Source organism: Mycetomoellerius zeteki, unplaced genomic scaffold (genome assembly GCF_001594055.1).
Source record: "Mycetomoellerius zeteki isolate Tzet28-1 unplaced genomic scaffold, Tzet1.0 scaffold588, whole genome shotgun sequence".
Lineage (NCBI taxonomy): Eukaryota > Metazoa > Arthropoda > Insecta > Hymenoptera > Formicidae > Mycetomoellerius > Mycetomoellerius zeteki.
The window spans coordinates 1-12,739 of record NW_017257597.1 but is presented as its reverse complement, the minus strand read 5'-3'; the positions used below and the strand labels follow the sequence as shown (position 1 = coordinate 12,739).

The 12,739-nt window shown below is 30.3% G+C and overlaps 3 protein-coding genes across 3 annotated transcripts; all 3 read right to left on the bottom strand.

The window, feature by feature from the left end:
* Positions 1-4,301: 4,301 nt before the first annotated feature.
* LOC108720196 (uncharacterized) lies at positions 4,302-4,834 on the bottom strand (the record flags this gene model as incomplete). The annotated part of the gene is made up of 3 exons (XM_018456671.1): positions 4,302-4,349; positions 4,427-4,559; positions 4,746-4,834. Coding segments are annotated over 3 exons (270 nt in total), but the record flags the coding sequence as incomplete, so codon positions are not given.
* A 124-nt stretch (positions 4,835-4,958) lies between these two features.
* Positions 4,959-7,833, bottom strand: LOC108728214 (uncharacterized). Its single transcript, XM_018456670.1, has 4 exons — positions 7,766-7,833; positions 6,056-6,172; positions 5,897-5,987; positions 4,959-4,970 (listed from the first exon to the last, which is right to left on the bottom strand). The coding sequence occupies exons 1-4, from the start codon at positions 7,831-7,833 to the stop codon at positions 4,959-4,961; spliced, it is 288 nt and encodes a 95-aa protein (XP_018312172.1).
* Positions 7,834-9,028: 1,195 nt separating this feature from the next.
* On the bottom strand, positions 9,029-9,528 carry LOC108720210 (uncharacterized). Its single transcript, XM_018456672.1, has 3 exons — positions 9,464-9,528; positions 9,156-9,288; positions 9,029-9,079 (listed from the first exon to the last, which is right to left on the bottom strand). Exons 1-3 carry the CDS (start codon positions 9,526-9,528, stop codon positions 9,029-9,031), a joined length of 249 nt encoding a protein of 82 aa, XP_018312174.1.
* Between the last annotated feature and the right edge of the window lie 3,211 nt (positions 9,529-12,739).

Here is a 12,739-nt window from a genome sequence, read left to right as displayed (position 1 = left end):
TGCTCCTATGTCTACATGTCGTACCTAGCCATTTTAAATATTCCACAAATATGCTCAATATATGTAATGAGCATTGTACCTATTCCCAACATTATAATCGATCCAATACATAATACTGTGAACATATGTAACAGAATCCAATATAAATACTTTTCTTGATCAACAAGGTACTCTGTCATAATGAGTAAATGATGTGATTGAGATGTGTTCATTGTTTTAACATCAGCTATATTAAACGACCAAATTTGAGCTATTATAAGAATGAGCGTTCCACAAATTCCAAATACTAAAAAGAAGTAAAAAGAATTTGTTACTTAAATTCTTACAATTAGTATCTAAAATTGTTCTATGTATATATAGATACTGTACGCATGTATTATGAAATAAAACAAAAATTTTTGTTAACAATTTATTAGCAATACACTAATAATTATTTTTACACTATATTGTTCTCACATTGCACTTTTGTAGTTATCACTTTCTTTTCATCAAATAATTAATAAGATTTTGGAAATTATGTGCTATATGAATAAATTCGCGAAACAACATGGGGAGTATACGAAGTGAATAGTGATTGTAAGTATATTATAATAATAACGTTTTCATTGCTATGTTTACACCATACGCATAGTCCGCGACCTATGTGATAGGTGTCTTTGTTTAATGTATAGGATAAATTAACACAGTGTAAACGTAGCCAATATAAACGAATCAAACTCAGAAATACATGATGATGTACGACTATTTGACAAGCGAAAGTCATGTCAAGGGGAGTGAAAGTCGCTTCGTATGCCCTTGAAGCAGAAGGGGAGCTGAGGTGAAAGTCGCTTCACGTGAAAAGTCATAAAACATATTTTAAAGCAGAAAATTTCTTACACAAATAGAACGATTTATTATAAAAATTAGACCTTTAAGTCTAAATATTTCAGAAACTATAAGAGACCGCCATTTAGTTGTTAAGGCAAAATTACTCAAAATCTTGATTTTGACAACATATGTTAAGGTCAAGGTCATCGGTGCGGTGTCCCGTAAAAAATGCATAATTATTGAATTTTTTCCACAAAAACCACAATCCCCCTTCTTATAACATGGTATACATATCTTTTTATAACTATAGTTTTGTTCATTAGATACTGAAAAAGAAACCGCGATTTTTAGGGGAGCATCACTTTTGAATATTTACCAACTGAAAATATTATTACAAAATTAATAAATATTATCTTACCCGTGAGCGTAATCGTGTAACGTTTAGCAGTGCAACTATATTTGTATATAATTGCAATCTCGTTTTTATCCTTTAACTCACTGAGTACATATCGAAGCTCCATGAATAAGTTCTTCACCTATTATGTCATTAATTTTATACACTACTGTCTTCGTATATCAAAAACACTTTATGCAAAAAAAATTATTTTATAGACGAGTTAATTCTATTTAACGGATACTCGGTAAGTCATGAACTTACAATTTCAATATTAAGATGAAATGCATTATATTTTATCATACACAATATGAAGAAAGATACGGATGACAACACTTTTATTACAAGGTCTAAAGTACATTTTAATATTATTAATGGTGTCAACTGTAAAAAGTTAGTTTTACACAATTTCATATATAAATATAATTTTAAGAAAACGATATATTATTTCTTAAAGACGATATGTATTAACGCTTACATATACAAATAAATGTTTATACATATAATTATTGACTTACAATTGACATTTCTATATCGAGTACTTTGTAATTTCTCCTTCGATATAAAAATTAAATTGCATAATGTGGATTGATATAAATAATTGAAATGAAAAATTGTTACGCAATAATTTTTATATTATATAATAATTTTATATTGTTTTTTACCTGAAATATAATACCTGCTGACAAAATGGCATAGAAGAAAATAAACTGAAATTGAGTAAATTTGGATTGTTGATAAGGCCATAAACCGACAGCAAGCAATAGAATTTTATTGAGATTATTATACTCAGTTTCTGGATTTATCATTTTCTCTTTGAGCGTCAAAGTATTACTGTGAAGACTGAAAAAAATCGTTGAGATTATACTTACTCCATTTTTTCACTATTTGACGAAATATTTTTCATTCTCATGTCTTCTGGTATAATTTTTAAATTTTATAATTTATAATGATTGGTTGTGTAAAAGTTTGCTGTATAAGATCTAACGCCGCTGAATTTAACTCTTTCAGCAAATTACGAATATTTTTACGTTATTGATTCAGCACTACCGGTAATTCGACGGATGTTATTTTCTCATGAAAATAAGTTATTTGCTACGCAGGCGCATTTTCTTTCTCTCAGTGCCAGAACTTCAGTCTAGTTTACATACTCGCCCGATACACTTCGAGAGAATATCTTTTTTCTTTAATTTTTTCCGATATTCTGATCTATCTAACCAAGTTCATAAATTGAAAATGATAGCATTAGTAATAATAGTAGTTAATACATAACTTTATTACACAATTTAAAACTGCGTTTGACAAAATTAATATTTTCAGCAAGCAAGTGTCGAATGCTGATTTGTAAGTTATTTGTTTATATTTCGATTATTCACTGTATAATACTTTTTCTTTTTTATTTCTTAATTTTTTTGTTTTTATTATTAATGAAATTTTTGAACTTATGTATTTATATATGTTAATATAAAAATTATGAATTAAGAGTAATAATTTTTAAGAGTCGATAATAAATTTAGCATGCAAAAGATTTTACTTACAGATGATATATAAACATTTGCTGTAATATATTTTAACAGTTATACATATATTGATTTTAGTTATTTGTAGAAACTTGAGATTATAATATCTTAATTCGTCTTTTCTTAGCAAAAAAATATCTTTGCACATTTTAAAAAAAATTACCGAGTTATAAATAATTAAATTTGAATCAAGGAAGTATTTATTTTGCATGTGAGCAGGAAAAATATTTTCGTACTTTAAAATATTCTACCTTTGTAAAAAGAAGACATTGATTTATACGACATCATTTCTTTTGAAAATTTTGAACTTATTTTCGTACTTTAAAATATTCTACCTTTAAAAAGAAGACGTTGATTTGTACGACATCATTTCTTTAAATTAAATTAATTTGAAATAAACGCTCATGTATGATAGATACAAATTGGCCAATAAAAATAAATCTAATTAAATAAAAGAATGCCTTTATTTAATCAAAACGATTCTTAGTGCTTATACATATATTTCTGTGTGAATTTATATACATATGTAATTCTGCGAACTACGCACTGAAATCCTTTTTCACTGTCGGGGACGGACGCTATACCAATTTGATCACCGAATTTTTAGTAAAAAGGTAAAAGATAATTTTATTATATTAAGTTATTTTTTAATTAATTAAAAAGTATAACAATTAATTTAAATAAATAATAGTTTAAACCATAAAATGCATTCTAAAATAAAAGAAATTATGTATATTTTTTTCAAATAAATTATGTGCCCCAAGTAGGGGGAGAGGTGGGTTGGGAGTCGCTTCGGATGAAAGTCGTGTACCCCCAAGCTGAGGAGGAGGTGGGGTAGGAATCGCTTCGCGTGGAGTTGTGCGTTCCTAAGCAGTAATTAAGACGTTATTACTTAAACTTCTTTCGTTAATAACTTTTTAACAAATAACGTCCACCAACTAAAACCTGTTGGATGTCATTCAGAGTTATAATCTTCAATTCAAAACAACATAAGGTTAAGGTCATTGGAATTGAGTCCCCTAAAGTAAACATTTACTATATAAATATAAAATATTTAAACTTGTGCTGTTTATATTTGGACTGTAGTTAGTACAGAAGAAGAGAGATCTCGTTTGCCTACAAAACGATTATTCACATCTTCGTTTGCACACGATCATATGTACAGACTATATTGCACATAACGCATTGTTCATACAACTGTAATGCACATGGCACATTGCTTATATGATTGCATTTCATACAGCACATTGCACACACGACCATATGTGGTACACATGACCGTATCGCGCACATGACTATTCGTCACGCATGCACATTGCAAACAAAGAAGACCCATAATTGTGCGATACCATATGGGCTTTCAAGTTTGATCACGAACCAAAGTTTCACATTGTGCATGTATGGAGTATGAAAACAGTATCACCATTTTAATTCAAATAACTTTTAATCTTCTTCTGTAACACGGAGAAATATCTATCTATACTTTATGTTAAGAAATAAATCTATTATTTTTTAAACGTAGTTATCATTCTTTTTTCATTAACTATATTTTTATTATGATAATAATATTTATTTTGTCATCATATAGAATTTATGACTGTAAAATAAGATACAGAGGCCTTTATTAACTGCAATTATAAACATATTTTTTTATTGTAACAGTATGTAAATAGATACTAAAATATCCCACAAACTATTGTATTACCGCGGCAAAACTCTCTATGGATGCATCAAATATTCTACCGAGATTTAATGAAAATTTCTTGGTTCTTCTTTGCAGTAGAAATAGTATCATTCTTTGTATATGTAATGGAGTTTTATACCACTGAATGTTGTACCTACAGAATTAAATATAGAAATAGCAGATTGCTTATACTTAAGGTGGGAATTCTTAATTAATTAATTTTGACAATTTAAATATTCTAATTTAAATGCCACAGATCAATTTCTATATTTATGTATTGTTGTAACAAATGAAAAAAGCAACAATCGCAAATACTCCCATACAACAATATTTCTCTTACACAGTAATAAATACGTGATTATTGTGGTCGATTATGTTCTGTCCGATATAGTGGGCTATAAACATGTATAAGATGCTTGAGGACGCAAAGAAAAATGATAATAAAAATTCGATGATATTGTTTTTATTGTTTTCAGATGATACTATCTGGAAAAGCTAAGAAACAAATTTTACATAGTAAATATCAATCTTCAATTGCATATGTATCTATGTTCTAACTATCAATCTATAACGCGCAAATTTTATTTATTTCTACAATGAAGATTTTTTTAATACACCTCGATTGCTTATATGCACTTTTGCGCACAAGTAAAAATTTCAGAAACGAAGTCACATTTACCTACACATATTATATTTTTTCTACATGAATTATTACCTACAGCTCGATTGCCTACAAGCACTTTTGCGCACAAAGAAAAATTTCAGAGACGAAATTAAATTTGCCTATATGTAATATTACCTACAAATCGATTGCCTACAAGCACTTTTGCGTACAAATACAAAATTAAGGTTAAATTACGTAAGAAAGTAACTTATATTTTTAAAGTAGAAAATTTATTTTAAAACAGAGAATTTATTTAAAGCAGAAAATTTATGTTTTAAAATAGAGTTTGTATTTTTAAAAGAGAGAATACATCTATAGGCAATCGATCTGTAGGCAATAATACATGTAAGTAATCGAGCTGTAGGCAGTAATACATGTAAGCAATCGAGCTTTAAAGCAATAATACATGTAGGCAAATGTGACTTCGTTTCTGGAATTGTGCACAAAAGTGCATGTAGGCAATCGAGCTGTTGGCAAAAATTTTTTGCCAAACGGACTGTCGGCAAATATGATGTAGGCAATCGATTTGTAATATTCTTTATTGTTTGACAATAAACATTCTACAAATTTGCATTAATGATGTGTACCTACAATGTTACTATATATGTTTTATAATCGAATATGTTTGGTTATGTTTTATGTTATTTTTCTTCTTATGGCATTTACAAATATATGTATATATAATTTTGAATTCATCATTTACATCTATTATTTAGTGGCTTTTGCTTAGGATTTATATGTAGCATTGATTTATTACTTTTATTAATAATACATAATAATATGACAATGCAACTTTCATATATTCTTACAGGAAACCGTAAACTTACTCGAAACATATTAAAACTAAAACAAACTACTAGACATCCTGTGATACAAGACATTATTATTTCGAACGTGGTGATGAAATGCTTCGATAATCTTAAAAACAAAGACATTAGTAAATATTAGTAAATGTATCGTATGCTATGAACAACACAGATACATACTTCATAGCTTGACGATGAATGTCTACGGCACAAATTATACCTTTGATAATCAAAATTTTATTTTTTATCACAGTGTTTTGTGGAATATCATTGTTTAATGCGTGCTTAATACGATAGCTGCAAATATGTTTTTTTAATAGTAATTTATTGAGTAATACAATTCTTTTACTAAAACACCTCCATACTGTCTTCTTTTAATATAATGCACTGCATAAAGATCAATTTTAGTAACTCTTGTTTAGTGGAACTCCGCATCAGTTACCTTGACCTTGACACATGTTCTCAAAGATATTCTGCTAAGTAACAATCACAACAGTCAAAAAGTTTTAGCTTTCGCTCGTTCTTCATTAAAAAGTTATTAAGAAAAAAGTTTTATAAATAGTAGTTTTTTGACACCATATGTTATATTTAAAAAATAAGTTTTTGACTGAATTTGTACTAAGTACACGTATGGAAGCGTACAATTGTAGACATCGTTTCGCTCTATAAGCAGAGATTGGATTTCGAAAAATATAACCATACTAAATTTTAGTTTTCAATGAAAAATAGGTTTTGAATTATGTTATATTTATTTGTTGATGGAGAAAAAAGAGCGAAGTTTTCTCTTCCCCATATGTAGGTAAAAAAAATGGGAAATTTTCTCTGCAGTATTAGCATAACGTGGATTGCAGCACAATTATTGTAAAAAATAAATGTACGTTTTCCAAAGTAATAGTCACGAGAATCAATATATCGAAATATCGATCATGCGTGCGCTGCATCCATGGTGGCTGCATCTACAATATCACTTTTGAGCGCCATTATTTCTATGATTTTCCATTTCGGAGCAAGCGTGCGGATCGGAGTAATAACGTCCAGATTTCAGATCTGAAGCATAAGAGCAAACGATAACACGTCGTAGTGTCTGAGAGAAGCGAGAGCTCTTGATACTCAACCACGAGAAGATTTCGGTACTGGCCGAGACAAGCCAGTCGATATCGCGTTCCGTCGCGTGTCGCGCCTATTGTTGTTTGTTCTCCATTTCTCACGTTCAAATACTGTAAAGATTTAAATATAAAATAAACTTGTGATATATATTGTACATAACTATATTTGATTTGAAAATCCTGTGACTATCCCCGGAGATCCCGCCGCCTTTCCTGGCAATAAAGCTATTATCTCACTCTCTCAAAGAGAATGGTCATTCTTACAAAGAAATATCCTACACTATTGTATAACGCAGCATAATGCATAAGAAAATCGACTAATCAGAATCTTTTATTTTTCATCCTGGAAATGCAAAAATCTATGCTGCGACTTATGCTTCATTGATGCCATTTAGTAAATATAGAACTTTGAGGTGCAATGACAAACAATATGCATTCAAAATCAAATTATAAAAAATAGTGACTGTGCTCAAGCTACTCGTAGATAGTGTCGTCGCCACTTTCATCTTCGTTGTTACGTTTTTGTACTCATGTGAGTCATTGTTCAGTAGAACGCAACAGTTTTGGAACCGTTTTATGGTTATTTGCTGAGTGTTCAGGGTCTTTATTCTGTAATTGTCAGTAGGCCTGTAAAACAGTTACAGAATAGCATCTCACGTGTGTTCGGGATCATGATTTTGACACCATATATTAAGGTGATTGATTCGAAGTATCCTAAACAAGAGTTTTATCTAAATTTTATATAACAACTAAAAAAATTATGCTGCTATGTCCACATTCGTACCTAGCAATTTTAAACATTCCACAGGTATGTTGAAGATATGAGATGAGCATTGTACCTGTTGCTACCATTATAGTGATTCCAACGCATAGGTCGTATTGAGTACATATGTATGTATCCAATATTAATAATACTTTTTGCTTTTAATTTCTTTTATTTAATTTTTTAACGTATGTTATTTATCAATGAAATCTTTTGAAATATTATATAAATAAATATTTATATACTGGATGAACTGTAAATGTTGAAATGAAATATATTAATTAAAATAAATATTTATCGCATTATATAGTAATAAATTCTATGTTCAAAAAATCTTATTTATATAAATATAAAATATTTAAACATGCCCTGTTTATATTTGGAGTATAGTTAGTACAAAAGAAAGGGAATCTCGTTTACCTACAAAACAATTGCCTACAACTTCGTTTGCATACGATCATATTGCATAAACGACTAATGTTGCACACAACGCATTGTTCACACAACTGTTTTGCACATAACTCATTGCTTACGTGATTACATTGCACACAGCACATTGCACACATGACCATGTGATACATATGACCATGTAGTGCACATGTCTATTTAACACGCATGTACATTGTAAACAAAGAAGGACCATAATTATCCGATACCATATGGGCTTTCAAATTTGATCCAGAAGCAAAATTTCACAATATGCAAAATGTTACGCCCGCACGTCTCACGTCGATGTCTCCGCTCTTGAGGCGCGTATTATAAATAAGAACACGATTTTAAAAGAAGAAACAAGTAACGTTTATTCAACTATGTACCCCAGTAAGACAAAGGTTTCAGCAAAATTCGAAAGATACTCGGAGCAGAGAGAAACACGTCCGTTCGTATTCGCGACTCTTTCCAGATCACTTTTTTCAACAAGCCCCTTCGTCGCCAACGCGATCTTCCTCTCACGTGGAACGTGAACTTCGGCGCTTAAAGGGTGTCGAGGTGAAACGGGCGTAACACTGCCCTCCTTCTCATAGATTGTCGTCCCGACAATCTCAATTCTTTTGTGAACACCGGCCATTTTACTTTCTTGAGCCTCCTTCCGGTTTCCCTGCTTCTTACTGAACTGCTACTACAGTATTCCGGAGCCCCGGCTTTCAGGAGCTCATTCCTATGTCCAGTCCTTGAAGCTTCTTGAATCTCCCTCTTCCCTCATGCAGTGCAAAAACAGTATCATTATTTTAATTCAAATAACTTTAATATAATAATATTTTAATAAATTAATAGATATTCATTTTGTCATCGTGTAGAATGCATGACTGTAAAATAAGATACGGAGACCTTTATTAGCTGCAATTATAAATATACTTTTTTATTGTATCAGTATGTATGTAAATGGATTCTAAAATGTCCTACAAAATATTACCGTGGCAAAACCCTCTATGGATGCATTAAATATTCCACCGAGGTTTAATGAAAATGCCTTGGCTCTTCTTTGCAGTATAAATAGTATCATTCTTTGTACATGTAATGGGGTTTTATACCACTGAACGTTGTACCTACAGAATTGAATATGGAGATAGCAGATCGCTTACTTAAGATAGGAATTCTTAATTAATTAATTTTGGCATATATTCTAATTTAAATTCAAGAGATCAATTCCTATATCTATTGTTGTAACAAATGCAAAAATCAATAATCGCACGTACTCCCATATAAAAATGTTTCTCTTACGCAGTAACAAATACGTGATTATTGTGGTCAATAATACTTTGTCCAACATAGTTGGCTATAAACATGTATAAGATGCTTATAGACGCAAACATAAACGATGTTAAAAATTCGGCGACATTGCTTTTATTGTTTCCAGATGATGCTATCTGGAAAAACTAAGAAACGAATTTTATGTAGTAAATATCAATCTTCTGCATATGTATCTATGTTCTAACTATCAATCTATAACACACAAATTTCACTCATATATTCCTACAACTAATAAGGAAAGGCACTCAACTGTCCCCCTCCGATTTTAATGAGCTTTTAGTATGTTACTCTCCAGACAAAAACAAGCGTCATGTTTCTTTTATACGTGCCCTTACGCACTTTTAATTAAAAAAATTTTTTTAATTATTTATTTATAAAGAAAAAAAATTCTTTTATTATGTTTCTAAAATACTCTTAATGCCATTCAATTTTCATTCTGAAATTTTTTTCTATCTCTTACAGTTTCGGCGATATTCGCTTCGAAAAAGAAAAACTGATTCTTTTCTAAAGGGTGTTTCATCCCCTAAAAGTGCGTATGGGCACATATAAATAAACGTGTCCCTTATTTTTGTCTAGAGAGTAACATACTAAAAGCTCGTTAAAATCAGAGGGGGACAGTTGGGTTCCTTTCTCTTTGTAAGATTTTTTTATAGCTCGATTGCTTATATGCACTTTTGTGCACAAATAAAAATTTCAGAAACAAAGTCACATATGCCCACATGTATTATATTATTACCTATATGTATTATCGCCTATACACTGAAAAAAATTTTGTTCATTTTTGGTCCAATGAATTTGTTAATCATTGTCCGACTTAATGTAGTAAATTCATTGCTACAATAAAACTGGATTCATTTATACAACTATATATTCATTCTTGCAATGAATTCTAGTAATAGTTTTATAATCTAAATCATTATGAGAATTCATTGGACCAATTTTCATTATTTTTTCATAATTCAATGAATATTTTATTGTATTTACGTACAGTTTTGGTTCAGTGCATGAATTATTACTTACAGATTGATTGCCTATATACAAGCACTTTTATGCACAAATATAAAATTAAGGTTAAATTATGTAAGAAAATAATTTGTATTTTTAAAGCAGAAAATTTGTATTTTAAAGCAAAGAATTTGTTTTAAACAATAAATGTGTGTCTACATAGAGCAGAAAATTTATGTTTTAAAACAGAATTTGTGTTTTTAAAGCAGAGAATAGTACATGTGGACAATCGAGTTGTAGGCAATTGGTAATACTGTAATACATGTAAGCAATCGAGCTTTAAAGCAATAATACATGTAGGCAAATGTGACTTCGTTTCTGGAATTGTGCACAAAAGTGCATGTAGGCAATTGAATTGTAGGCAAAATTTTTATGCGGAAACGAACTGTCGGCAAATATGATGTAGGCAAACGATGCTGTAGGCAATCGATTTGTAATATTCTTTATTATATTTGACAATAAACATTCTTCAAATTTGCATTAATGATGTGTATCTACAATGTTATTTTATTATGTTTTATAATCGAATATGTTTGATTATGTTTTACGGTATTTTACTTGTTTAGTATTTACAAATATATGTATATATATTTGTAAATACTACATAGGTTAAAAATATCGATTAGAAGATCCAGCCCCAATGACCTTAATCTTGACATATGTTGTCAAGGTCATGACTCTGAGTAACCTCCAACAGGTTTTAGCCATCGTTCGTTATTCGTTAAAAAATTTGAAAAAATAATGTCTTATTTCTGCTATATACAATATTAAATACTATTCTATACCCTTCCTTGCTTATCTAAGGACTTTCCACGCGAAGAGAGTTCCACCCCTGCCAAGGGGCATTCGACTTTCCATGCGAAGCGACTTTCTCAGCCCATGCTCCTCAGCTGTGTAAAGTTGTCCCCCCCACTACTAAAATTCTAAAAATAACCATTATCATTCGTTTGGTGGTCGTTTGGTGGTGTTTGGTAGTCCATTCCGGACGTTTGGTAGTCAATATAAATAAAGGAGAATGCGAAAAAAAGGCGAATGCGCATGACGTTGGCCCCCCTCCCCTTCTAAAATTCGGCTTTCCCGACTGCGTATAGACCGTGTTCCAAAATTTATTGTCAGTACTGAAAATCTGGAGACACGGTAGTGTCTCGGCGCTAAGCTACGCGCAGCGACACTGCCGTGCCTTCTTTATACGAACCGAAGAGTTGCGGCAGATTGAGGTTATCGGATCTCAATAACGGCTGAACTGATCAAGTTTTATATAGAGATCGAGTAAGAAAAACATACACATATATACACATGCTAGATACTTTGACTCTCATTGGGGATGCTTTTTATTTTTCTTATTCTTCTAGATATTCATATTTTTTAATATGATTTTGATTTTTCTTATTATAATAATATGCTTCTTATTTATGTTTATTTTTCTAAATATTATATTCTTATTTTTATTTACATTCATATTTTACTACTATACTATCATGTTATTATATCGAGATCTAGCAGCGTCAAGTGTTTTTACATGAAAAATTTTTCTATTTAAATTAAATTTTTTCATTGTATAAAAATTAAAGACAGTACCATTTGGATTAAGTAAATAATAAAGATAGTATCACTTAGGTTTTACTTTTTATTTTGTAGTAGAATTTAACTTGGCGCCACAGTTGTTGATATCAAATCTTTTATACAGATAATACATATATCATTAGATTTAATAAAAACATTAACAGAGTTTAACTTGGTGCCACAATTGTTGATATCAAATCTTTTATACAGATGATACATATATCATTAGATTTAGTAAATTTTGTGATATAATGATTTTCATGTAATAATTTTTGAAGGAATAAAGCCATTATAACTTGGGTTGGAATGTATCATATACAAAGAATTTCATCAAACAGCAAACGCAATTAGTTCCACGGCCGATTAATAATTGACGTTGGTGAAAACGGTTCAAATGGTGGTCTATATCACGTAACGTAAATTATAGATTTTTAATACTTGCAGTGAAACCGGAACGCAGCTACATAGGTTACCGTACAGCTACATATTTATACCGTACGCTTAGTCCGCGGCCTATACAATAAATGTCCTTGTTTATCCTGTAGGTTAAACAAAGACATCTGTTTTTGGTATATATTTTAATTTAAATGCCGCAGATCAATTTCTGTATGTATTATTGTAACAAATGCAAAAAGCAACAATGGCACATACTGCCATACAACAATATTTCTCTTACGC